Genomic DNA, 27,646 nt, shown 5'->3' on the forward strand with positions numbered 1-27,646 from the left:
CCAGCCTATTTCCAGAGCAGAGGGGCTTTATCCCTTGGAGCAAATCCATAGGCCTCCTCTGGATTCACTCCAACAGCTCAATGCCTTTCCTCTGCTGGGACCCCAAATACAAAAACACAGAAAGCATTCTTCTGTAAATGCAATTGTCCAGTAGGAATAACAATCTGACCAGACAAAAAAATAATAGTAACAGAAAAAAAAATGTAGAAGAGAATTAGCAGAAAAAGAGAAGGCAATTTAGTTCATACCTAAAGAAGAGCAATCAAATGTGATATAGGAGTGTTTGTTCCATCACATGCTATTTTAATATATTCTCTATCCTCACAGATACTTGCTGCATTACGTGTTGTAAGCAGCAGCCATGTCTACGGACGCTGAGATGGCCATCTTTGGGGAGGCAGCCCCTTACCTCCGAAAGTCAGAGAAGGAGAGAATTGAGGCCCAGAACAAACCTTTTGATGCCAAGTCATCAGTCTTTGTGGTACATGCAAAGGAGTCCTATGTGAAGAGCACTATCCAGAGCAGGGAACCAGGAAAAATCACAGTCAAGACTGAAGGGGGAGAGGTGCGTAAAATAAAAAATGTATGAAAAGCAGTTCATTCCCATGCTGGCTCTTAGCTGACATGCAATCCTGCCCTCTGACAGACCCTGACTGTGAAAGAAGATCAAATCTTCTCGATGAACCCTCCCAAGTATGACAAAATCGAGGACATGGCCATGATGACCCACCTGCACGAACCCGCTGTGCTGTACAACCTCAAAGAGCGTTACGCAGCCTGGATGATCTACGTAAGTGGCAGCAGCAGCTTCCTCTGGGCAGCCTCAGCAGCTGCTGGGCCAGCCTCAGGGGAAGCCAAGGTGCTGTGTCCCTTCCTTGCAGACCTACTCGGGTCTCTTCTGTGTCACCGTCAACCCCTACAAGTGGCTGCCGGTGTACAACCCCGAGGTGGTGTTGGCCTACCGAGGCAAGAAGCGCCAGGAGGCCCCTCCACACATCTTCTCCATCTCTGACAACGCCTATCAGTTCATGCTGACTGGTGAGTGGCTCTGTCTAGTCTTTAGGGGCATTGGATCATTAAATTCTCTTAAGGGATTCTCTGTCTCAGCAAAGTGAAGAGAATTTTTCAAACCTTTCTTGGATCAGACATACACATCTGTTGGAGTTTACTATCTTCATAGTGTCCTTTCTACTGTTTTAAATGAATGATATCTCTGCACTCAGTGATGTGCTTTGGAGGTTTGATTCTTTAAGTGAAGCTGACATCAGGCAAAACATTAGACCTACCTGATTATGTTTCATTCTTTCTCTGTTGTTATTGAGTTTAAGTACCGTGTTTCATCCTTGTTCACAGATCGTGAGAACCAGTCCATCCTGATCACGTAGGTACCCCCCTGCGCGGGTCCCTGCGGGGCTGCCCGGTGCCAGGGCACCTCCTGCCTGACCACACACCCTCTGCTTCTCTCTTGGCTTTGGCAGCGGAGAATCCGGGGCTGGGAAGACTGTGAACACAAAGCGTGTCATCCAGTACTTTGCAACAATTGCAGCCAGTGGGGACAAGAAAAAGGAGGAGCAGACCTCAGGCAAAATGCAGGTGAGGTCCCAGGGCTAGAAACCTGCAACAACTCAATTTCTTGATGAGCTAGATCATGACAAGAAGACATCTGTTCTAGGGGACACTTGAAGATCAAATCATCAGCGCCAACCCACTGCTGGAGGCCTTTGGAAATGCCAAGACTGTGAGGAACGACAACTCCTCACGCTTTGTGAGTTATTAATTGGTACAACTGCCAACACCAATTTGGATATTCTTGCTGTCCAGATTGGTAAAAGAAATCTCCATTGACTCTCCTTCTGCTTTCAGGGTAAATTCATCAGAATCCATTTTGGTGCCACAGGCAAACTGGCTTCTGCTGATATTGAAACATGTAAGACCCTTCTGGCCGGATCCCCCTTCCCTCCAGCCTTCCCCACTCCTTGTGCTTGACTGTGTCCTACCTTCCTTGCCAGATCTGCTGGAGAAGTCCAGAGTCACTTTCCAGCTCAAGGCAGAAAGGAGCTACCACATCTTTTATCAGATCATGTCCAACAGGAAGCCAGAGCTAATTGGTAGGAAAGATCAGTAACTCCTCCACAAAAAGGTCATGGAACAACTTTGAATTCTTTTCTGTGCCAATTGCATTTGACCTGGCTCGGTTTTGTTCTTCTTTTCAGAGATGTTACTGATCACCACCAACCCCTATGACTACCTGTATGTGAGTCAAGGTGAGATCACAGTTCCCAGCATTAACGACCAGGAAGAGCTGATGGCCACCGACGTAAGTAGCAGAAATTTTCTCAGGTGAAGTTTCATTTCTCTGACCTTTAACAGCTGGGGTACTCACCTTAACAACTCTTTTGTCAGAGTGCCATTGACATCCTGGGCTTCACTGCAGATGAGAAAACAGCCATCTACAAGCTGACAGGGGCTGTCATGCACTATGGGAACCTGAAGTTCAAGCAGAAACAACGAGAGGAGCAGGCAGAGCCTGATGGCACCGAAGGTACCAACACAACCCATCCCAGAGCACAGGAGATAGTGAAAACTCACTGAGTTGAAGGCAGCATGTGAGGGTCAGAATGATTGACTCAGCCTGTGCATTTCCCCAGTGCCACTACTGTTGAACAGCCAGAGGACTTCTCTACAGTAATATAACTCAGTGGAACCTGTAGATTTTTTTGAAGAAAGCAAAAATTAAGTCTAGTGACTCCTAAAGCAAGCTTCTGTCTTCTGTCAGAGTAGGAGTCAGGCAAAAGTAAAGCAAACTTTGCTGCTGTGTTGAATGGAAACATCCCAGACTTGACACAGAACCAGGAACTGCTCTCAAGTACTAATGAATAATTATATAATTATACCAGAGTAGCCTATATACAACCACAGTGTGTATACACACACACATATATATATATATCTATAATACTGCAATTTTCTTCTTATTTCAGCTCTCTAGTTATGAATGTGCCTTAAATGTCTTGTTGGAAATAACACATAAAAGCAGCTCAAAATTAGCATCTGTGTGTAAATCTTACATAATGATGTTTGGCCTTCTCACATTGAAGAACTCTGTAAATAGTACTGGTGTTTGCTATCAGCTTCTCTGTGGGACAAGACAGGCAGCAAATTGGAAAGTGATGACAGACTATATGCTGTGCTGCTTGTGTTTGTTAACCCAGCTGCAGATAAAATGGGAGCTGGGAAAGACTTAATGTGTTTGATATTTATCCTTAGGGACAATATAATCCGACTACGAAGGTTGTACAGGATATCCTACTCATACTTTTAGCATTATATCTCACTGATCTACCTCTCTCTCTCCAATGACAGGAGAGTTTCACTGACTACAATTTTCAGTGCAGTGTACTTGAATACCTAAGAAATTGTAACTGTTTGATCTGCCATTTTCATGGCCCTTAGTCCTTTTGTCTGTCTAGTCTCTTGCGTGTACACTGTAGAAGTATTGGAATGATATTTACCTTTATTAATCATATAGATTAAATTAGAAAAAATTAGCAGGTCAAGAAAAACTACAGTATTTTAAAGGACATGGTAACGTATATGAGGCTTCTGTAGAAATCTGAATTATTGTAAGACCCTTTCACTGGAGAGCTAATATCTGATCCTGCTCTATGCTTTTTTCCTTAGTTGCTGACAAGGCTGCCTACCTGATGGGTCTGAACTCAGCAGACCTGCTCAAGGCCCTCTGCTACCCCCGAGTCAAGGTGGGGAATGAATACGTGACCAAGGGCCAAACTGTGCAGCAGGTAAGAGACAAGTGAAAATAGGGAAAAAAATTTACTTGAATTAAAAATTTCAAACTCCTCTTTTGCTGCAGATGGTAGCTTTCCTTTAACCTTTTCTTAGGTATACAACTCGGTGGGTGCCCTGGCTAAGTCTGTGTTTGAGAAGATGTTCCTGTGGATGGTTGTTCGCATCAACCAACAGCTGGACACGAAGCAGCCCAGGCAGTACTTCATTGGTGTCCTGGACATTGCTGGCTTCGAGATCTTTGATGTAAGAGGAGGATCTCCATAAAGCATTCCTGGAAGAGGCATTAGGAAGTTGGAATAATCTGGGGGTCGGGATGTGCTTTATATCAGTTATGGGTTATTTCTATTTATTGGATAATCCTGCTTTTTCTCTAGGAACTGTCCCCTTCTGGTTCTCATTGCATGTAGTATCCCACAGGACTGTATTTATTTGTAGATGTTGTTGCATGCAGAAGTGAAAATTGCATTGAAAACTGCCCTGAACAACTGATAAATAATAGCAGAGAGAGACTTTGAGGAAGTTAAAATATGCCTTTTTAGAGGAAGATTTTGTTAATGCTGAAGCCAGATTTCCTCTGAATGCTTGGGAATAGAGAGGTAAGGTACACAAATTCATATGAAAAGCTGGACTCGGACTAAGCTCTGCAGATCTATTCAGAGCTCAGAAATATGTTGAGACAGTGCCAGGGCCTAAGAAGTTAGATATATTAGAGGATGGAATGTGCCAGTCACCTGTCCAGTTCCTGCACTAGAAATTCAAGATTCCAGTCATGGAGACCTTAGTGGGATAAGAATTAAGCCTATTGGAAGACAGAAGGTGTTCCTGGAACTGAAATTCACAAATAAGTAAATCTTTGCCTTCTGCAGTTCAACAGCCTGGAGCAGCTGTGCATCAACTTCACCAATGAGAAACTGCAACAGTTCTTCAACCACCACATGTTCGTGCTGGAGCAGGAGGAGTACAAGAAGGAGGGCATTGAATGGGAGTTCATTGACTTTGGCATGGACCTGGCTGCCTGCATTGAGCTCATTGAAAAGGTTATTGGCCCCCATATACTTAATAGTTTTTTCGGTTATAAAATCTCTAATGGTTCTTCAGAAATTTTCTGTCTCGTTTTAAAGAAAGAGCATACTCTTCCTTATATCTGAATGCTGCTACTTTCATTTATTTTGCTTCCCACTTTCACCAGACATTTACAAAATTAATTTCTGCATGCTAGATCTTTATTACATCCCAACCCTGAATCTTATAGGGGAGCTTGTTTTTGTATAACTGATGGCATATCCACTGACAAAATGCCCTTTCTGGAGAAACATAAGATTACACATACTGAGGAGGATTTTTTGGTATAACTTTAATCTTCCATTCCTCTTTCTTACATACATTACCTCTGTTTCTTCCTTCCACACTTTCTTCACATGTTGCTATTTCTCCCAGCCCATGGGCATTTTCTCCATCCTGGAAGAGGAGTGCATGTTCCCCAAGGCAACTGACACCTCTTTCAAGAACAAGCTCTATGACCAGCACCTGGGCAAGTCCAACAACTTCCAGAAGCCCAAGCCAGGCAAAGGCAAGGCTGAGGCCCACTTCTCCCTGGTGCACTATGCTGGCACAGTGGACTACAACATCACTGGGTGGCTGGAGAAGAACAAGGACCCTCTGAATGAAACTGTTGTGGGGCTGTATCAAAAGTCATCCCTGAAGACTCTGGCCTTGCTCTTTGCATCTGCTGGAGGGGCAGAAGCAGGTGATTTCTTTGAAATCAGTTCTACTATAATTTACAGAAAATTAAATTTAAATGTTGTAATAATATTTTGCAATGATATTTACATTTCTAAAATTAAAAACCCAAAACCTCATCATCTAGTCTAATAAAGGACATTATTACTCCCTAGAGACCTTAATAGACCTGTAGGTTTTAGAATGAGATAGCTGTTCTAGAGCATTAACCCAGTCTAGCTGAGAAACCAGATTTCTGCAATATGGACCATTCTCAAATACTTCAGTAAATACAATCAAATGTATCAACATGCTGTTAAATTTATGCATACACTTAGATGTAAGGATACATAAACACTGCATTTGGTGTATTTACTAAATATTAGTTTAGTGCCACAAATATCTTTCTATGCAAAATATTATGGTTTTTTTTTCCCCCTGTATTTTCTAAATTTCAGCTTGAAGTCATTAAATTTCCTTCTACTCTCATCTGAAAAATTCAAGTATTTCTCGTAACTTTAACTACAGCCTGAGTTAGCAAATTTTGATCATATTATTATTTTTGCTATATTTTTTAAGATGAACATATAAGGTTTTTCAGATTCTGTGTGCTTTTGTTGTTCACGTCTTTATAAAAAATTGATTACTTTTTAGAGAGCAGTGGTGGTGGTGGCAAGAAGGGCGCCAAGAAGAAGGGTTCTTCTTTCCAGACCGTCTCAGCTCTTTTCCGGGTACTGTAGAATAATCATTCTAAACTTACCACATTCTTTTCATAGAAAGAAAATCAAAAAAATTCAATTCAGAAATGCTTTAGATTGATCTAATATATCTTTGTGTTCAGAAAGGATAAAACTCTAGTAAGAGGAATTCTTACTGAATCTTGGGAAGTATTCTTTCAGAACTGCCAAAAAGTTCTGTAAAAAAATTATTGATCTTGGTTTTATTGCAGTGTTTTTATTTCCACCTAGTATTGAGATTGTGTAAATGACACTTTTAAACCTGAGGCTTTGTTCTTGCTCCTAAGGAAAATTTAAACAAGCTGATGAGCAATTTGAGAAGCACACATCCCCATTTTGTACGGTGCCTTATTCCTAATGAAACAAAAACACCTGGTAAGTTGTTAAAGTTCAGAGGTGGGATATATCTGATCTTCTCTGTGCAGTAAAATGATATACAATTTCATTCTGTGATTTATTAGGTGCCATGGAGCACGAGCTGGTGCTGCACCAGCTGCGCTGTAACGGCGTGCTGGAAGGGATCAGGATCTGCAGGAAAGGGTTCCCCAGCAGAATCCTCTATGCTGATTTCAAACAGAGGTCAGATTACTTTTCATCACCCTCCACCAGATCCACAAATGTTGAATCATTTGCATTTCCTAATTGTTTTAAGAACTGTGGAAGTTACCTTTAGGTATACAAAAGTCATTTGTCCAAGTGAGTCATCCAGGTTCTTTCTATAGCTATTAAAAAAAAAAAAAAAAGACATTTTCAAAGGGCTATTATTTATTACTTATCTTCCTCTGATTCCACAGATACAAGGTGCTTAATGCCAGTGCCATCCCTGAGGGACAGTTCATCGATAGCAAGAAGGCTTCTGAGAAGCTCCTTGGGTCAATCGATGTGGATCACACCCAGTACAAATTTGGACACACCAAGGTACAAACCCCCCCATTCACTGCCTGCCTGGGCTTTGCTCTCTCTGCCTGACAGTGATGAGCTGCAATGTTCCCTCTCTCAAGGTGTTCTTCAAAGCTGGGCTGCTGGGGCTCCTGGAGGAGATGAGGGATGAGAAGCTGGCACAGCTCATCACCCGCACCCAGGCCATGTGCAGGGGTTACCTGATGAGGGTGGAGTTCAAGAAGATGATGGAGAGGAGGTAGATATTTACTTGGCTTGCTGGGCCAATCCTTATCAGATACTAATGGCATGAACAAAACTGAAAATAAGCTGCTTCACAAAAAATCTCATTTATTTCTCATTAATTCATTTTGTCAATATGAAAGTATATCCTGAAAACAGATGAAGTAGTGTAAAACCTCAACTTAGGGAAACAGTTTTTTTAATACTTTGTTGCTGAAGTCATTAAACGGCTCTATTATATGTATGTCGAGCAAATCAATATGAAGTCTAAGCTAATTCTTTTAGGTCACTGCTAAATAAAATGAGAGAAAGACATATTTCAATCATAAGAGAAGCATCCTCTTCCCTTTGATAAATTTTATAAAAGTGACTGAGTCAACTTACAGAAGAGTTCTTTTCATTGGCCATAAGAATGAACCAAACATCTGGACCCCAAAACTGTCTATACAGGTTGATATTCTACATAACACTTGAACGTTTTCAGTGGAAATATATATATTATATATATAAAAAGTGATCTAAATATTATTAAGAAATATATATTGAATGATACATGATAAATATTTTACTCATAGAGATATACAGAACTATATATGATACATATATACTGTACATAGATTGTATATATATATTTATATATATATACAACTAAAAAGTATTATGTCTCAAACTTCCTGTTATACATATTAATATATACTGTTAAATACGTTTTATAGATTTTAAAATATATACATATGTACCAAAATATATTTTGTTATTACCTTTCAGGGAGTCCATCTTCTGCATCCAGTACAACGTTCGCTCATTCATGAATGTCAAACACTGGCCATGGATGAAGCTGTTCTTCAAGATCAAGCCCTTGCTGAAGAGTGCAGAGTCTGAGAAAGAAATGGCCAACATGAAGGAAGAGTTTGAGAAAACGAAGGAGGAGCTTGCAAAATCTGAGGCAAAGAGGAAGGAGCTTGAGGAGAAAATGGTGGCCCTGGTGCAGGAGAAAAATGACCTGCAGCTCCAAGTGCAGGCTGTGAGTATTACTAAAGTTTTTTGACTTGTGATGGCCTATATAAAATCATTCCAAATGTCTCCCTAAAGACAAATTATCCCAAAATAGCAATTATTTTAAAAACATACATATATTTTATAAAATGGGAAGAAAATCCACATACAATTGCTACCTTAATCTTTATAGCTATAACTTTATATACTTTACAGAAGTAAAGTATATGAACATAGCAATTTTGATATATCATCAAGTGACCAATTAAGGTTGTCTGGAGGTCCAATTAACACATTTTGTTTGGAGAATCCCAAGTGAATTTGAATGAAGTAGGAAGATCTGATAGTGTCAGTTATTTATCAAGCATTTATGGTCCCTGTCTCTTCAAGAAAAATGGTGATGAAAGTTCACTGCTTCCCTTCTTCCCAGGAAATAAGAATGTAGCAACAATATTGTCCTTAAAAATGTAATTACAAGTAAGTATTTGGATTATTCTGATGGCATTTAGATGTCTACAACCTAAAAGTACATCAGAGCCATTAGCCCCAAGTTGAACATTGTTTTATTTAATTGAATCATGTAGGAAGCTGATGGTTTGGCTGATGCAGAGGAAAGGTGTGACCAGCTCATCAAAACCAAAATCCAGCTGGAAGCCAAAATTAAGGAACTGACAGAGAGAGCAGAAGAAGAAGAAGAGATGAATGCTGAGCTGACAGCCAAGAAGAGGAAGCTGGAGGATGAATGTTCAGAGCTGAAGAAAGATATTGATGACCTTGAGCTAACACTGGCCAAGGTGGAGAAGGAAAAACATGCCACTGAAAACAAGGTATGAGGTAGAACCCGCCACTTGCACTCTGGAAAAGACTTGTCTTGTTAGAAAGTGTTAAGCACCACTTTCTGTCTCTGCTTGCTCCCTACTTCTCAAAGGTGAAAAACCTGACTGAGGAGATGGCAGCTCTGGATGAGACCATTGCCAAGCTGACAAAGAGAAGAAAGCCCTCCAAGAGGCCCATCAGCAAACCCTGGATGACCTGCAGGCAGAGGAAGACAAAGTCAATACTCTGACCAAAGCCAAGACCAAGCTGGAACAGCAAGTGGATGATGTAAGCACACAGACAGCAGGAACAGGGCAGGTATGGAGTCCAATGTGGCTGGCACAGGGCCTGATGGTCTTGTTGTGTTTAGCTGGAAGGGTCCCTGGAGCAAGAGAAGAAACTGCGCATGGACCTGGAGAGAGCGAAGAGGAAACTGGAAGGAGACCTGAAGCTGGCCCAGGACAGCATCATGGATTTGGAGAATGATAAGCAGCAGCTGGATGAGAAACTGAAGAAGTAAGTGTGGCTCTGGGGCACCTGAGTGCTGGGCTGCAGCACTTGTCTTGTTTCTTGGAGCTCTAACATGGTTCACTTGTCCCAAAGGAAAGATTTTGAAATCAGCCAGATCCAGGGCAAGATCGAGGATGAGCAGGCCCTGGGCATGCAACTTCAGAAGAAGATCAAGGAGCTGCAGGCAAGTCTCTGTTCCTTGCCCTGCCTTGCTCAGGCTCAGCTCAGGCAGGAGGAGGGCACAGCTGTGAAGGGTCCCTGCTGTTCTGCAGGCCCGCATTGAGGAGCTGGAGGAGGAAATTGAGGCAGAGCGAACCGTCTCGCGCTAAAGCAGAGAAGCATCGCGCTGACCTGTCCAGGGAGCTGGAGGAGATCAGCGAGCGCCTGGAAGAAGCAGGAGGGGCCACAGCAGCTCAGATTGAGATGAACAAGAAGCGTGAGGCAGAGTTCCAGAAGATGCGCCGCGACCTGGAAGAGGCCACGCTGCAGCACGAAGCCACGGCTGCCGCCCTGCGCAAGAAGCACGCGGACAGCACAGCTGAGCTGGGCGAGCAGATCGACAACCTGCAACGCGTGAAGCAGAAGCTGGAGAAGGAGAAGAGTGAGCTGAAGATGGAGATTGATGACTTGGCCAGCAACATGGAGTCTGTCTCCAAAGCCAAGGTACATAAATATTTCTTCTCATTGATTCAAACATATTCAGATATTTTTATTTCAACATAGAAATTTCAATTAGTCATACTTTAGAATAAACTATTGCACTTTGCAACTTCACTGTGTGTTTAAACACTTCAGTATTATTTAAATCATTTGATCATATCATTTCGTCCACCCTACAATGGGCAGGGAATATACTAGTGTTGGAACTGGTATCACAAACTTCATAGAAATATATATCAGTTAACTGAGAAATTTTGGCTTCTGAATCATTCTTTCTTCCTTTTTATGATTTCATTTGCTCACGTATTATGAGTTGAACCATTTAATGTCTTTCCTTCCGTTCCTCATGTAAACAGGCAAATCTGGAGAAGATGTGTCGTTCCCTAGAAGATCAACTCAGTGAGATTAAGACAAAGGAGGAGGAACAGCAGCGCATAATTAATGACATTAGTGCTCAAAGAGCTCGGCTACAAACAGAATCTGGTAGGACATTTGTGTTTTTAAGAGAATACTGTATATTATCTGTGTTGTTCAAAAAAAAAAAAGTAAAACTCACCTGGAGTCTTGGAGGACTGGACATGAATAAAGTAGAACCTGAGCCAAAAGTATGTTTTGTGATGAAGCTGGCCAACAGAACCCTGAGAGAATCCTGAGTTGCATTAGGAGAAGCATTGCCAACGGGTTAGCGGAGAGTGATCCTTCACCCTACTCATCACATGAGACCTTGCCTGGACTGCTTGGCCTTGTTAAACCTCCTGAGATTACCCATGGCCCATAATCCCTCTGGATGGCACTGTGGTACTCATTCTGTAAACTCAAGGCTTAATGCAAACATAGAGTAAGGCTGGTGGGATTTTACATGACATGTCATTTCTAGTCTCTAAGAGATGTGGGTATCAGTGATTAGGAATGCAGAAAAGAAGTAAAAGTTTGTTTAACTCAAAATATTTGTATATGGGCATTTATTATCAAAATTAAAACTTTTATGTAAGTAATAAAAAGGTTTTTTTACTCATCTGAACACTCCCAGGTGAATTTTCACGTCAGGTAGATGAGAAAGATGCTCTGATTTCTCAGCTGTCAAGAGGCAAACAGGCTTTCACCCAACAGATTGAGGAACTCAAAAGGCATCTAGAGGAAGAGATAAAGGTAAGAAGGCTCTCCAAATTCTGAGTTGTCCATTGGACTCCTTCTGTCTACGAGGAGCTTTGGATATGAACAACATTACAGAATCAACAAGATGAAAGGGAGGGAAAAAACCACTTAAGTAATACAGTGCAAGCCTTGCCATACTAGTTTTGTTCATCGTTCCCTAAAGTCTAGGGAATTGTTAATTGTTTTGCAGATTCCCAGACCTCCGATTTTCATTCAGTAGATTGCCATTACTCACAGCAGAATCAGTGCCCATCAGCATTTCTGTCAGGAGATCTCCCAGGATATTTCCATTCATTTTCTCACTGTTTTTTTTTTCACACAGGCCAAGAACGCCCTGGCCCACGCCCTGCAGTCCGCTCGCCACGACTGTGACTTGCTCCGGGAACAATATGAGGAGGAGCAGGAGGCCAAGGGGGAGCTGCAGCGAGCCCTGTCCAAGGCCAACAGTGAAGTGGCCCAGTGGAGAACCAAATACGAGACGGATGCGATTCAGCGCACAGAGGAGCTCGAGGAGGCCAAGTACGTGGGGAAGCAGAATGGGAAATGACTGGAGAAGACTGAAAATGGCCAAGGGAAATTGGAATCTCTGAGAGTGGGTTAAGATAAGAATGTCACGGAGGCAAGGATGTAGTGTATTTGTAAAAAAAGGACAGAGAGGGAAGGAGATAAAAAGAGAGAGATTGGAAGGGAAGTAATAGGCTTTAGGGCTAGAAGGACTAAGACAGGCGTAATATTCCATATGGGAAAAGACACAGAAATGATAGATCTTGTTGGCTGCATGTACTCATGGACAATAAAAAACATTGTGGAAAGCATTTGGAGTAAAACCTCCAAAGTGACAAACTCATGACAGTAAAGAACTGATGCCCATCCAAGCTCAAACATGGCATGTGCTGCTCTCCTCCCAGGAAGAAGCTGGCCCAGCGCCTGCAGGATGCAGAGGAGCATGTTGAGGCTGTCAATGCCAAATGTGCCTCCCTGGAAAAGACAAAGCAGAGGCTGCAGAATGAAGTGGAGGACCTGATGATTGACGTGGAGAGATCCAACGCTGCCTGTGCTGCTCTGGATAAGAAGCAGAAGAACTTTGACAAGGTCTTTTGGCCTCCAGCACCAGCACTCCTGGTCAGAGCAGGGCCCTGTGATGGCCACAGCCCTACTCACCCCCCGTTTCTCTTCAGATCCTGGCAGAATGGAAGCAGAAGTATGAGGAAACGCAGGCTGAGCTGGAGGCCTCGCAGAAGGAGTCGCGCTCTCTGAGCACGGAGCTGTTCAAGATGAAGAATGCTTATGAGGAGTCCCTGGACCACCTGGAAACAATGAAGCGGGAGAACAAGAACTTGCAGCGTAAGTCCCTGGCCCTCTGCTCCTCCCTGGCCTTTCTCACTATCAGGCCATTCCCACCATTCTTCATGGCTCTGTGCCTGCAGGTCTGCAGAGATGCCTGGCACCTTGGTGGGACAGGGCCCTTTCCATTCTGCTCTCTGCCTGACCATGCCATTGATCTTTGTTCCCACAGAGGAGATTTCTGACCTCACGGAGCAGATTGCAGAGGGAGGAAAGGCGATTCATGAGCTGGAGAAAGTGAAGAAGCAGATTGAGCAGGAGAAATCTGAAATCCAGGCTGCTCTGGAGGAAGCTGAGGTACGCAGCATTATTTCTTGCTGTCTTACGTGTCTTGGATCTCTACCTTGCTTGTCTCATTCTGAGACAAAGGTGAAGGTCTTATAAAAGTAGAGATATTATCTAAACATAGCACTCATTTTACTCAGAGCTTCAGGTTCAACACTTGTTACATGAAAAGTATTCATATTTTTTTTGACCAGGCCTCCCTGGAACATGAGGAGGGGAAGATCCTGCGCCTACAGCTTGAGCTCAACCAGGTGAAAGCTGAGATTGACAGGAAGATAGCAGAGAAAGATGAGGAGATCGAACAAATGAAGAGAAACCACCAGAGAGTTGTGGAGTCCATGCAGAGCACCCTGGATGCTGAGATCAGGAGCAGGAATGAAGCCCTGAGGTTGAAGAAGAAGATGGAGGGAGACCTGAACGAAATAGAAATCCAGCTGAGCCATGCCAACCGCCAGGCTGCAGAGGCACAGAAGAACCTGAGGAACACCCAGGGAGTGCTCAAGGTCTGTTGAACAGAAATTGCCTACAGAGAAATATCTTGGTTAATACTTTCAGTCCACAGGAGCTCTAAATCTGCTCATAATTTCTTTCAATGGCTCTATAGGACACCCAGATACACTTGGATGATGCTCTCAGGTCTCAGGAGGACCTGAAGGAGCAGGTGGCCATGGTGGAGCGCAGAGCAAACCTGCTGCAGGCTGAAGTTGAGGAGCTCCGGGCAGCCCTGGAGCAGACAGAACGGTCGAGGAAAGTGGCTGAGCAGGAATTAATGGACGCCAGTGAGCGTGTGCAGCTCCTCCACACCCAGGTGAGGTCATTTGGTGAACGCTTTTGTGCTTTATTCCAGTCACCATTGAATGATCAACTTGGAGGAAGACAGTCCTTTTTTCTGGAGTATGCATCATGCTACTAAAAAAAAAATCTTTGCTGAAAAAAAATGTGTGGTGACTTTTCCCTTACTCTATTTTTATTATTTTCCTGTGCCAGCCTTGGTGGATGAGATGTGGCACAGATTATATTTCTAAGCACTTTTTCAAATTAATGGAAAATGGAGAAAGAAAAAAACCAAAATGTCTTTTCCCCAGAGAAAAGAAATTCTACTAGAAAAATCTCTGGTATTGCTTTTTTACATAATTATGTCTTAAATTGTTTAAAATCTTGTAATGTTCATGATTTCAAATACTGAACTTACAAAAACAAACCTCTGATGCTACTCAACAGAACACCAGCCTGATCAACACCAAGAAGAAGCTGGAAACAGACATTGCCCAGATCCAGGGTGAAATGGAGGATACCATCCAGGAAGCCCGCAATGCTGAGGAGAAGGCCAAGAAGGCCATCACAGATGTGAGTTGGGTGCTCCTGGCATTGCTGATGGTGAATGTAGTCTCCCCAAAACATCTCCAGTCCCAAAATGGCTTTGACCCTTTGCTCTGATCAGGCAGCCATGATGGCAGAAGAGCTGAAGAAGGAGCAGGACACCAGTGCCCACCTGGAGAGGATGAAGAAGAACCTGGACCAGACAGTGAAGGACCTGCAGCACCGTTTGGATGAGGCCGAGCAGCTGGCACTGAAGGGAGGGAAGAAGCAGATCCAGAAGCTGGAGGCCAGGGTGTGTAGGGCTGGGGCTGTGCCTGAGTGAGCGTGTCCCTCCTTGGAGAGACATTGCCAGGGCAGCTGCAGGGCTGGGCTTGTCCTTGCAGGTGCGGGAGCTGGAAGGGGAGGTTGATGCTGAGCAGAAGCGCAGCGCTGAAGCCGTGAAGGGTGTGCGCAAGTACGAGCGCAGGGTGAAGGAACTCACCTACCAGGTAAGGCAGGAATCTTCTTTGTGTTGATGCACTCTTATTTCTGGAACCGAAAATGTATCCCTGAGGGATTTCTCTCTGTCCTGAGTCTCACATACAAAAAGGAGAATAATGAAAGCATCAGAAGTTTAGTATCTTTCTAGTCATTCTAACAATATACAGCTTATCACTTTTGTCTTACTGGGCAGCAATGTCAAATAGAAATGTTACCTTTTATTTAATGTAGAGGAGGGTAAAAGAGATGCTTCTCTGTCTTGTCATTCTCTTCAGTCTGAGGAAGACAGGAAAAATGTTCTCAGGCTGCAGGATCTAGTGGACAAACTGCAAACTAAGGTGAAAGCTTACAAGAGACAAGCTGAGGAGGCTGTGAGTATCACTGTGTTCAGTCAGTCCTTATCCAGGTGAAAGTGGGATTCTGTGTTGGTGTTTTCCCCTGTGTAGCTCTGTTTGAACCCAGCTCAACATTGTGGTAGTACGTCTCTCTTCGTTTTGCTTTCTTTATTTCGTATTTTCACCTAGCAGTTTTACAGTGGAATTGTTTTAACCCCTGTTTGATGCTTCCTCCTATGTCCAGGAGGAGCTGTCCAATGTCAACCTGTCCAAGTTCCGCAAGATCCAGCACGAGCTGGAGGAAGCCGAGGAGCGGGCTGACATTGCAGAGTCACAGGTCAACAAGCTCCGAGCCAAGAGCAGGGAGATCAGCAAGAAGGCAGAAAGTGAAGAGTAAATGCCTCCAGTGCTGTAAAGTGAGAGAATTGCACAAAATGTGACGTTCTATCACTTTTATTTGTAGTCACTGCTTTGTCCTTCATTAATCTGTAGATGAGTAATGCCTTCATAATAAAAATTGTAGAGCTTATGCCATGTAAATAATGAGAAGTTGAGTGTTGCATTTTCATCATTACCCTGAATTCTTCTAAGGTTTACATTTTTCCTTGCTTATTTTAAACTTATTTGTTCAATTAAAAATCTTGCTTCAGGTATTTCAAGGTGTTTGAACCACTTTTAAAGTGGTCCAATCAGACATCCTGCTTTGTTCTCGCTAGGAAATTTCATCTAATACTTCCTTAGCCGGAAAAAATATTTTTTTCTCTGGAACAGAATGTAATTATCCCTTATAATAGTTGCTTTAGGAATAAAATAGATATTATCCCAAATGTTCTGGCCAAGCAATAAGAACTTACTACACCTTCCTTCCTACTCCCACTTAATCTTTGATTATTCTTTTAATTCTTGTGTCTTCTTTGCAAGATCTTACTTCAAGTTAAATTTCTTCAATCCTTCAAGCTGCTTTGGAGTATAATTTAGAGAATATTTAAACCTAAAATGAGATTTACTTTCAACTCTTGTTCATGAAAGTGATGTGCAAACCAACATTCCCAGGGCAGCATAGCCAGCAACCTCATAGTCAGTTGGTCATTGTCTATATTCTGTTTCCAAAACTACTCTACATTTTCTAAACTGGTCAGGCAGACACTACCTCCTATCAAGTCTCCATTGTAATCCTGATAACTTTGCCCAGCGTGGCATCACTCAAAATATGGATTTTCATCCTTTGTGGATATCAGCAAACATCAGAGAAATCTATGGTCACCTCTTAAAAATCACATTGATCATTCAGTGTTGTTTCAAGCTATTGCACCCCAAAGTGATCTATGAACAAGAGCCTGGGTTACTCTCATCTCCTGGCATGGGTTGTACCATCAGGGACACCTTCCACTGGACCAGGTTGGTCCAAGACTCATCCAACCTGGCCTTGAACACTTCCAGGGATGGGACAGCCACAGGTTCTCTGGGCAACCTGTGCCAGGGCCTCAGCACTCACACAGCTGCTTCCTAATATCCCATCTAAACCTACTCTCTTTCAGTGGCAAGCCATTGCCCTTTGTCCTGTCCCTCCATGCCTCATCCCCAGTCCCTCTCCAGCTCTCCTGGAGCCCCTTCAGGCCCTGGATGGGGCTCTGGGGTCACCCTGGAGCCTTCTCAAGGTGAGCACTCCCAGCTCTCCCAGCCTGGCTACAGCCCTTGGGGCACCTCCATGGCCTCCTCTGGGCTCTTTCCAGCAGCTCCATCTCCTCCCTGTGCTGAGCCCCAGGGCTGGGACAGCTCTGCAGGTGGGGTCTCTCTCACCTGAGTGGGACAGAACCCCCCTTGACCAGCTGCCCACCCTGGGGGCTCAGCCCAGCACAGAGGGGGGTTCTGGGCTCCAGTACCCATGGCCTTGTTGGGCTTCCTGTCAACCAATACTCCCAAGTCCTTCTCCTCAGGGCTGCTGTTGATTCATTCCTCCCCCAGCCTGTAGATGTGCCTGGGAAGGCAGTTAATGCATTCATATAGATCTCTATGTGTCTATATATACATACAAATACAAATATACGTATTTATACATGCCCAGTGACCCAGGTCTGCACCTGGCTGCGGGCAGGACTGCAAGGGGAAGGCGAGGCTGATGTGGGCACTCAGAAGGCAGCAGAGAGAAGCAGCCTTGCTGTGACAGAAGTTCACTCCTCCACACTGCATTTACTGCCAGACAGCTCCAGCAAAGCACAGTTTTGCTGTCCCAGCCACAGAATACATTTTACAAAAAGCAGAGGAGTCCTTAGCAGCAGGCAAGGCCCTCCTGATGCCCTGGTAATCCCTACTGGGGCTGTTTCATAACCTGCTAGCAGGCTCTGTGCAGAAGGGTTTAGGGGACATTACTGAGTAGGGCTGTGAGGTTCATCAAGGACAAAGAGCATCCCAGGAGGGCCCTAATGCAATAAATACATAAATAGAGCTGCTGGACTGAGCTTCCCCTGGGAAGGTCCTGGGATTTGCTTTAGATCAAGCCACTTTGGACACACAGACATCATCCCCAGGGAGACTTACATTTCTGTAGCAGGATTATCAGCCTGTCCTTGTCCAGGATCACTTCTCAAAATTATCTTAAATAACATCACAGACACAGACTTAGCTATACCTTCTCACATGCCTCACAGATATTCATTAAGAGAGCACCATCTGCTTCTCCCACCTATACACATATTTTTTGATTCCCCACTAGGTTTGTGGAATGCTACCTCCCTTTACAAATGCTGCTGTGCTCAATATGTTTATTTATCACTGTGTCCTCAAATTCCAATCATTATTAGCTTCTACTTTTTCCTAATATTGGCACTAGGTCTAGCGGGCCACCTTTCCCTGAAACACTTTTCAAAAATCAGAATTTTACTAGACAGCTTCCAGATCTGCAAAAGCAAGGCAGCTTCAGCAAGAGCTCACACACCACAGCCAACAGCCCAGATGTTACATTTCCATGCTTTTAGGGAAACCTTGGGTAAGTACCCTCTGCTCTTGGCCACCTGTAACTGATTATTTTTGTTGTCTATTTGGCAACTGGCAGGTTTACAATCCTCATCATTTAATTAGCTGAAAAATTCTAGTATGGAACTCAAGCCATTTTTATCTCGACACAGGTTTTTTCTGCTGCTACTAGATAAAATCCCAAATATGCAGTATAATTTGCTCTTGTGCAAGGACACAGTACAGATATGAGATCAGCTGTAAGTGGGAGCAAATAATATGTATTATTTCAATTGCTTCTGCCTCTAGTTCTGTTTTTGCTACCAGAATCTTGGATTAAAAAGAATAAAAAGTGTTTTGTTGGCTTCAGAGTGACAAGGTACAAATAATAGCCTGGTAATTCATTTTTTTCAGTTTGGTTGCCTCCAAAAGGGAATAATAAGGAAGATCTATCATTTAAGGTGAAATAGCCCTGCAATCCACAAGGTAATAAATAGTTCTTGTCAGTAACTTGCACAGAATATGGATTGCTGCCAAGTTTGCAACTGCTGAAACAACCTGAAGACGTGATCACACCACTGGTTTATGCTGGGGAAAGAAAAAAAGATAAATTTAGGATAGACATCCCCTTTCCCCTAAAATATACAGTAGAAATCATTGGCTATTTTGCAGTGTTCAGTAGTTAGCTGAAAGATATCTTCAGTGCCCATGTTCCAGTATTATAAAAGAAGCTTTTCTAGGCTGGGGGTAAGTGACAGCTGTGAAAAAAAAGCTTGCAAATATATTTTTAGAAAGGAATCCCTCAAAGATTGTCATTAATTCAATTTGGCCTTGGTGCAGTGTCAAACTCATGTTCAGTGGTGCAGAAATCAGCATGAAATATCATACACTTTTGACAAGTTTGGGTTATCTTTCTGTTCCCTTTACATAAATTAATCTTTGTACTTTCATTAGAAAAGAGTATCACTTAAAGACAGGCTCAGAAGATAAAAGTACATATTCTCAAACCTCAATTCATTTGTTTCTATTAAATGCAGGAACATTTGCTGAAACAAAAGTTTGTTTGAAGGTGTACATCTCTATGTGTATATGCAGTTTTTCTGGCAACACTGATCATTTGAGCCTAAAAGTCATCAGAGACCTGAGAAGAGCTGTGGAGGAATTCTTGGTCTTTGTCCATTTGGACCAAAGACCAAAAAGCTTTCAATAAAACAGGACACCACCAAATTAAACTGTGGGGTTACCATGGTAATAAATCTCAGTGACTCATGTTATGCACCTTGGGAATGGTGTCTCTTCTCCTCCTTTTCTCCAAAACCAATCCCCTACAACTTTGCAAACACATAATTTAAATCACAGGGAACAGGCTTTATCCGTGAATGAGCACTAATAATGCTTATCAGAGAGTACCTTTGTAGTTTTCAGAGACCTGCATGAACAGTGAAGGATAAAATCCAAACTTACAGAATTGTTAATGCAGATTAATGATCTTAAAGGCCAGGCAACTTTGCATCAGATGTGGATGGAGGCTAAATCCACAAAAAAAATACATTTTCAGAAGCTTTTTGAATTGATGAGGGACAACAAGAAGGTAATTGCCCCTCTTCCCCTTTCAGTCTACCTGGTGTGCAGTAACAAAAGCAACACAAAAACCTGTTAAGATGGAGTGATGAAAGGTCTGAAAGGTGATGGTATCAGAAACACACATATGTGCCTGAAGGCCCAGGGAAAGGGGGTTGGGGATGAAATGTGAGAAGAGCTGTACTAGTTTAGACCAAAATGTCCATCTGTCCCCAAAGTATCAGATAGTTGCAGATACAGCAGCTGATCTGTCAGGGGTTTGGGCACCTCGTATGGAAGCCTTGCTTCCCTGGCCACTGGTACTGGGAAAATTATCTCTTCATGAGCATCCACTGGAAAAGCTGCTGGGCAACTGTCACAGGACCAAAGCTTTTAGTGCTGGAACAGGTGTGGTGTGTAGCCTAAGTCTTGGCAGAAAACAAACACTCTGCCGTCCACAAAAAGCAAAGAATTCCTGAGATTACCAAATGAACAAATCTGTCAGGTTGTGCTTGGCATGCTACCTAACCTTCCAGCTCCCAAAACAGGCTGACATTTATGAGGCACACAGTTTGACAAAGCCAGAATTATGAGAACTCCTGAAGATGTTTGTGATTGACCAACATTAGCAAATAGGATAATATATAGAATTCCAGGAATAACTATTTACAGAAGCCATGCAGATGAATCTGCTGGTACAACACATATTTAGAGACTGACACAGTAAATGTGTGGTCCTTCCCTCGCCAGATAAATTGCTGTAATGCGAGAGACACAAACCAGGTCTTGAGATTGTTAAAATGTAAAAAGTGCCTGCAATTCTGCTGTTGCAACCAAATTTAAAAGTTAATTCAAAATGTCTGATACACAGCAATTGGCAGAAGAAAAATACAGTAATAATATTATCTCCACATCTGTGTGGTGTCATTGCCATTTCAGAGAGCATTTGTGATCACACTTCAGGTCAGACTGGAAAAGACTCTGATTAAAAAAAAAAAAAAAAAGTAATGAAAAACACTGAAAGACATTCTAGAAAGGACTCAAAAAAACAAGGGAAAAGGCCTAAGTAGGATTCCTCTCAACACTGCAGGAATCCATTTTCTATTGCAGAATCCAATACAAATGCCTTTTGTTCCCAGTGTAACTAAACCATGGGCACCCTGAAGACAACCCAAAGCAAACAGCCAAGCAGAGCTGTGTAAATGCACCAAGGATTTTCCCCAGACTGAGCCAACGTGAAGCAAAGACAACAATTCATCTGACAATCCATCTCTTCCCATAGAGGAAACTGAGTCATTCCACAAAGAGGTGGTTAGATTTCATGGCCTCTGAAGTTTAAGTAATTTTCTGATGAAAGATTCTTCTGCCTTAAAATAAAGAAAAATGAGGCAATGATGACAAATCTACTTTGCCACCACATCTCCTTTACAAAATCATCTTGTGGTAAGAGTATTTTCCAAAGATGTGAGAGACCCTCAAGACTGTTACTTTTTGCACTTTCAAATGCCTTCAACAAGCAGTGTGGCTGAGCAGGTTTGGTTCACACCACCTCCTCCCTTACCATTTGTCAGGCAGGGTTTTGTCCCAGCATGTTCTCAATTATTCCTCCTTTTCTTACTGTCTCTTGCAGTGTCAAAACCAGTCACAGCTAATCTGAAAGAAGCAGACAATCCCCTTCCACCTTCCCTTACAGAGCAACTTACAGTCATTGTGGTTTGACATCCAGCCTGCTCCATGACAGCCTGCGCAGGAGAGTGGAGTGGCACAAAAATCAGGCACCTTTCTGCAGGCTGACCTTGAGCAAGCCTTGCAAACTCACAGGTCAGGAATGCAAGTCTCTCTTGTGGTCCATGAGCTGGCACTTGGTTCACTCTGTCCCAAGACAGGCTGGCTTCAGGCTTGCCAGCACCCACTGAAAAGTATAAAAAATTTGCCTCAATAAATCTTTCTTCTTATCTAGCAGCATGTGTAGACAAACAGGGAGGATAGGAGGGCACCCATTAATGTTATATCCTTAAAGAAGGAATTGTGCACAATTAGCAAAACCCCATCCTGCTGACTCAATCAAACTCTTGCAGTGCAGAGCCAAGTGTTGCCTTATTTGGCTTTATCAGAGCTGTCTTTGGGTTCCTCCATCCTCCATCCTGGCACAGATCAATGTGAAAAGGACAGGTCAGGGCAGCTGACTTCATACAACCTTAAACCATTCCTGTCCCTGAGTAATTAGCAGAGAGATCAGAGCTACAACACGTTTACAACTAAAGAGTAAATTATTATTGACCAAAAATAGAGCTCTGGAGTGCTGTGTGGGCAGGAGATAAGGTATAAAGAGCTGCAGCTGAAGGCAACTTTGTGATTTGTTATCTCAGCATCTCACGGTAAGTGCCATCCACTTGCTTCATGCTCTGACCATGACCATCTCCACAGATCCCCAAAAAGGTGGAATATGAAGGGGTGTTTTCTTCTCATTCCCCACCTCTAACATTCCAGGTCATGCTTTACATGCAGAGTCAAGGTGATACCACCCAAACCACTCCAAAGTGGTGCACAAGCAGAAGCAGGAGAGGCACAGCATGCCACTCCTTGGAGGGGCCTTCTACCAGCTCTGCTACCTCCAAGTCCTGTGGAAGCCACAGGAAGGCTAACTCTGAAGGCAGTTGAAATTGAATGGGATTAAATATGTAAAGCAAACTAATTTTTTCCTGGACGTCAGATTTGTTTCAAGCAGCTCACAGAAATGTGGGGAGGAACACAAGGCTCTGTGGAATTTTGCTCTAGGTCGGGAGTTTTAAGGCACTGTGTGCAGTGCAGCTATCTGGAGAGGCTACACAGGGTGTAGGAATGTTTGATATGGAATATGCTCAGGACAATGGACTGGTTTTGATGGACAATGGACTGGTTTTGATGTAACTCTCTCTGTCCTTTCTTTAACCATTCCACACAGGTTCTGAAAACAGATTTCCTCGTGGGATCTCTGAAGGTAGGGGTTTAACAAATAACACAAATACCTTTGCTAATTGATCCTGAGCAATAAAAAAAAGCTCACTCAGACAATGGAAAGGGTAGGTGCAAAAGACAGCAGAACTAGGATCACTGGAAAGGATATATGGTATTTTAATCAACATGAGCAATAGTCATAGTTCTTGGCAGGAATACTCCATGTATTGGGAAAGAAAAGTTACAGATGCTCAAACTTAGTGAAGAGCACAGAGTAGACAGAGACAGGAATGGCTTTTTGTGGTGTAATCTTGAATTCTGGGATTTACAGATTGCTAAAATTCATCCCCTGCCATCTGCACAGCTGCTGGAAGCCTGAGGTTGTGTTCGGAGAGGAGGCTCAAAGTAACATTCAAGTGTTAATTTCCTCTGGGGTAAAGTCTAGAAAATTATTTACTGACTTTGGTTTATCACACACGTAATGAAACCCAGAAAAAGTTCAGAATTCTCATGTCTCTTGCCAGTTAGGCAGGTCTGTTCATGTCCAAAGAGTAACCTTTACAGAGAACTTGTGTGCATCACTCCCTTCTAGGTTTTCTGGGGAAGGTTAGAGACTGGGAGTGTGCAGCAGAGCAGAGGAGGAACCTTCCTCACATCTGCATTCTATCCTAAAACCAAAAAGTGCTCACTGAAATTGGAGCTGAAAGGGATGGAAGCACAGGTTATTCTCCTAGGGGATGCTGCCTTCTCTGCTGAGGAATGTGTAAAGATTAAATTTTACAATATTTCCTATCAAAGACATTCAGTAGTTTAACAGACTATGCCCCTTGAGGAATTTTCTGATTTGCCTTTTCTGATGGCTTTTTCTGATTTCACTTTTTCATGGACACTGTGAAATACCTTCTCTTTTTCTTTCCTACTGCTTCTCTTGAGCCCCACAGACACAAGATCACATAGGCACAAACTCTGGGCTCTGTATACACAGAATACTACTCTCAAAGTAAGCTAAAGGTTCTGGATTTTATGCTTTTGAAATTCCTGGCTGTTAAAAGCTCTTGCATGAGGCAGTTCCTCAAAGTCCTGCAGGGTGCAGATCCCATAGCACACAGCTTTTGCTGGTAGAGATCTGCACTTCTACAACATGTCCAGAAGTAGCATTACAAATGTGTTGAAGAATTTTACTTGCTATTTCAAAAAATGCAAAATAAAACGGAGCATAAATTAGTTTTCTGAAAAATTTCTACTAGACAAATCCTTAAAAATATCTGGTACATATGAATTGTCTTTTAGTGATTCATAACTAATATAGTATGTTCAAGCAATAACATGTTCAAGCTATAATTGAGATTATTTGAAATGTTATATCACATACTTCTTTACCTAAATGCTATGTTATTTAGTTAACACTATGTTCTTAATTATTATCTGTAATATTCAAGATATTCCTTTATTGTCCAATTTTGTAACATAACAGGAAAAGATGTTTTATATTTGGTTCACCCAATAATCAGGTTTGGCTTAATATAGGTGATGGCTGACGTTCCCAATTTGTTCCAGTGCTTGGTATGGACAGAAACTAGTTGAACTTCTCATGCTTGGTATTAAAATATCAAAACCAGAGGGTGTTAAACTTACCTTCACCTGGAAATCACATGTGAGAGCCACTCTACATGACTCTCAAAGCTTACTTTTGTCTAAATTTTTGGCATAATCTCAGTGGCTTTGTGTATGTGGCCTGGAGAAGGATGTGGCTGTGCAGCTCTGTGAATAGAGGGTGAAGATAGAGGAGGATCAGCTTTTGAAGACTTCTAGCTTGATATTTTCTCTGCCCTCACTTGGTCACATAGGCCTATTTAAGAGCAATATCTTTAAAGACAATCTGGCTACAAGAAGAACTTTCTTTATTAGCACTTCTTCAGTGGATAAATAAAATTGAGGCAGAAGTTAAGTGCCTGATTAGTCCTCCTCTTCCTTTAAGTCATTGAGCAGGATCACTGTCTGGATAAATGTAAATTACAAATGCACAAACTTTCTGCAACTTTTCTGCATTCCTCCAGAGCAGCGGCAGCCATGAGCTCAGATGCAGAGATGGCAATCTTTGGAGAAGCTGCTCCCTATCTACGGAAGCCAGAGAAGGAGAGAATTGAAGCCCAGAATCGCCCATTTGATGCTAAGACAGCCTGTTTTGTAGTAGATGACAAGCAAATGTATGTGAAAGGTACCATACAGAGCAAAGAAGGTGACAAAGTCACCGTTAAAAAATACGATGACACAGTAAGTGATACCCTTGTTACTCCTATGGGATCATCCAGTTCAGGCAGTTCCCTGCTTTGGATTTCTCCTGTTGTTCCCTTCTCTTTATCTTGCTAGACTGTGACTGTGAAGGATGATGAAGTCTTTCCCATGAACCCTCCCAAATTTGACAAAATCGAGGACATGGCCATGATGACCCACCTGCACGAACCCGCTGTGCTGTACAACCTCAAAGAGCGTTACGCAGCCTGGATGATCTACGTAAGTGGCAGCAGCAGCTTCCTCTGGGCAGCCTCAGCAGCTGCTGGGCCAGCCTCAGGGGAAGCCAAGGTGCTGTGTCCCTTCCTTGCAGACCTACTCGGGTCTCTTCTGCGTCACCGTCAACCCCTACAAGTGGCTGCCGGTGTACAACCCCGAGGTGGTCACTGGCTACCGCGGCAAGAAGCGCCAGGAGGCCCCTCCACACATCTTCTCCATCTCTGACAACGCCTATCAGTTCATGCTGACTGGTGAGTTACTTGGCAAGAGTGGAAAACCCTGATATATGAAGTGCTGGCTATTTGGTCAAGGAATTTTAGGTTCTACTCAGTGGTCCCATAGTCCTACAGCACAACGCAAGATCACACCGTGAAAATCTTGATGGTCTCAAATCATCAGATAATAAAGGAAAAGCAGTAGCTGGCTGTATGGCTATGTGCCTCCTCTCTTTGTAAGGAATTTAAAGGAGAAACACAGCAAATAATCTGATTATAATTAAACAGTATTTAAGCCAAGGTATAGACATAAAAGAAAACAAATAGTAAATGGGAAGACTTGTAAAGAATTACTGCTTGCAGTCAAATTTTGTGCTACTGCATCCCTATCTGTACCAAAAAGAAAAAAAGTCCAGATGCAAACTAATGTGTATTCATGCATCACTTAGCTTGTATGAAGGTGATAAATACTGATATAACACAGCTCTTTCCCTTGAAGTCAGTTGTGCCTGGGGAACTGACATCCTCCACATCTCATTTGAACAGCTCTTTCTGTGATTTTGTTTTCAGATCGTCACAACCAGTCAATCCTTATCACGTGAGTATGTTTTGGTTTGAGTGATAGAGCTGACAGAAAAGTGATGATGTTTCCTGTTTCCTGTAATAATTAATAGTTTTGTTTCAACAGTGGAGAATCCGGTGCAGGGAAGACTGTGAACACCAAGCGTGTCATCCAGTACTTTGCCACAATTGCAGTCACTGGTGAGAAGAAGAAAGATCCACAGCCCGGCAAAATGCAGGTATGGCATCAACTCCCCCTTCTAGAATTTGCCAACACTGAGGAGAAAGTACCAATGTGTATTTTGGGGCTGCAGGATTATCTAAAGGCAGGAAGTGTTGTGCAGCTGAGAAGACAATCAGGATGCACAACCCAAGAACACCTGTGCTCATTTACCCCTGATGCCCAGCCTCAAATCTGCTGAATTCTTATAAAACCATTTTGTCAGTGTAGGAAAGCCTCTATTTACACAGGGGAGTCTTTACCAGGGAGGGGGAGATAATGTTAGACAGCAGCTTTCTCTGAGCTGGTTGTCCATCTGTGTACTTCAGTGTCCTCTGAGATCCTCAGCACCTGAGTGCTGCAGGTGAAAAGAGAGCAGCTGTAGGTACACAGATTGTGGGAATTGGAGTTGGGGCTGTGTGTGGCACAGTTTGGGGTCACTGGGCTGTGTGTGGCACAGTTTGGGGTCATTGGGGCTGTGTATGGCACAGTTTGGGGTCACTGGGCTGTGTGTGGCACAGTTTGGGGTCATTGCCAGTGGGGCTGTGTGTGGCACAGTTTGGGGTCACTGGGCTGTGCGTGGCACAGTTTGGGGTCATTGCCTGTGTGTGGCACAGTTTGGGGTCACTGGGCTGTGCGTGGCACAGTTTGGGGTCATTGGGATGGGGCCGTGTGTGGCACAGTTTGGGGTCACTGGGGTGTGTGTGACACAGTTTGGGGTCACTGGGCTGTGTGTGGCACAGTTTGGGGTCATTGGGATGGGGCTGTGTGTGGCACAGTTTGGGGTCACTGGGCTGTGTGTGGCACAGTTTGGGGTCATTGGCAGTGGGGCTGTGTGTGGCACAGTTTGGGGTCACTGGGCTGTGTGTGGCACAGTTTGGGGTCATTCGCAGTGGTGCTGTGGCCCAGCCTCATCCCCAGTGGGTGCAGCTGTGAGCAGCAGGTGAGCAGCACTGACAGCAATGAGCCATGGAGTGCCCAGGTGTGCTGAGCAACCACCCAAGGGAGCAGAGGGCACACAGGGGCAGTGCAGGAACATCAGGGGTGTAAAAGGTTGGTAAAGAACAAGAAGGGCAGATGCTTGCAGCCTCCTGAAATGATTTGATGCTACTCTGTATGGGCAAATGCTTAAAGCCTTCTGAAATTGTGTAGTGACACTCTGTGTGTCGTGGCCATCTCAACTACAACGCCTGCTGTGACAAGCAGTCAGTTCCCACTGGCACATGGCTGTGCCATTCCTGGCCCTTGGCTCATTCCTGTTGGCAGGGAAGTACAGGAGCTCTGCACTCCAGAATGGCTGTGCTGAAGTTAAGCATCATTTTGCTTGTATCAGGCAGTAGCTGCCACTGGCTGGTTTTCCTGTCTGTGGTCAACAGAATGGCCCAGAGGGACAGCATGAGAAAG

At 43.4% G+C, this 27,646-nt stretch overlaps 2 protein-coding genes across 2 annotated transcripts in view; both read left to right on the top strand.

Annotated features, from left to right (window-relative positions):
* The first annotated feature begins 340 nt into the window (after nt 1–340).
* LOC118693639 (myosin-1B-like) lies at nt 341–15,835 on the top strand. Its single transcript, XM_036394361.2, is given in 40 exon segments — nt 341–565; nt 647–790; nt 882–1,038; nt 1,354–1,381; nt 1,479–1,593; nt 1,673–1,765; nt 1,864–1,927; nt 2,010–2,108; nt 2,214–2,317; nt 2,404–2,542; nt 3,682–3,800; nt 3,901–4,050; nt 4,674–4,844; nt 5,245–5,554; nt 6,181–6,257; nt 6,551–6,638; nt 6,725–6,842; nt 7,058–7,181; nt 7,265–7,401; nt 8,154–8,409; nt 8,966–9,208; nt 9,310–9,361; nt 9,364–9,485; nt 9,568–9,713; nt 9,801–9,891; nt 9,980–10,024; nt 10,026–10,370; nt 10,724–10,850; nt 11,398–11,516; nt 11,845–12,041; nt 12,431–12,614; nt 12,701–12,866; nt 13,039–13,163; nt 13,346–13,654; nt 13,756–13,959; nt 14,373–14,498; nt 14,593–14,763; nt 14,855–14,959; nt 15,227–15,322; nt 15,531–15,835. Coding segments are annotated over 40 exon segments (5,823 nt in total). The 5' UTR covers nt 341–361; the 3' UTR covers nt 15,684–15,835.
* Nucleotides 15,836–24,805: 8,970 nt separating this feature from the next.
* The window catches only part of LOC118693919 (myosin-13-like), a 29,584-nt gene continuing 26,743 nt past the window's right edge, over nt 24,806–27,646 (top strand). Inside the window, 5 exon segments of the mRNA XM_036394820.1 lie at nt 24,806–25,009; nt 25,106–25,249; nt 25,341–25,497; nt 26,032–26,059; nt 26,150–26,261. Of these exon segments, the coding sequence (XP_036250713.1) occupies nt 24,806–25,009; nt 25,106–25,249; nt 25,341–25,497; nt 26,032–26,059; nt 26,150–26,261 (645 nt within the window).

The sequence above is a fragment of the Molothrus ater genome, chromosome 19 (assembly GCF_012460135.2).
Source record: "Molothrus ater isolate BHLD 08-10-18 breed brown headed cowbird chromosome 19, BPBGC_Mater_1.1, whole genome shotgun sequence".
Taxonomy (NCBI): domain Eukaryota; kingdom Metazoa; phylum Chordata; class Aves; order Passeriformes; family Icteridae; genus Molothrus; species Molothrus ater.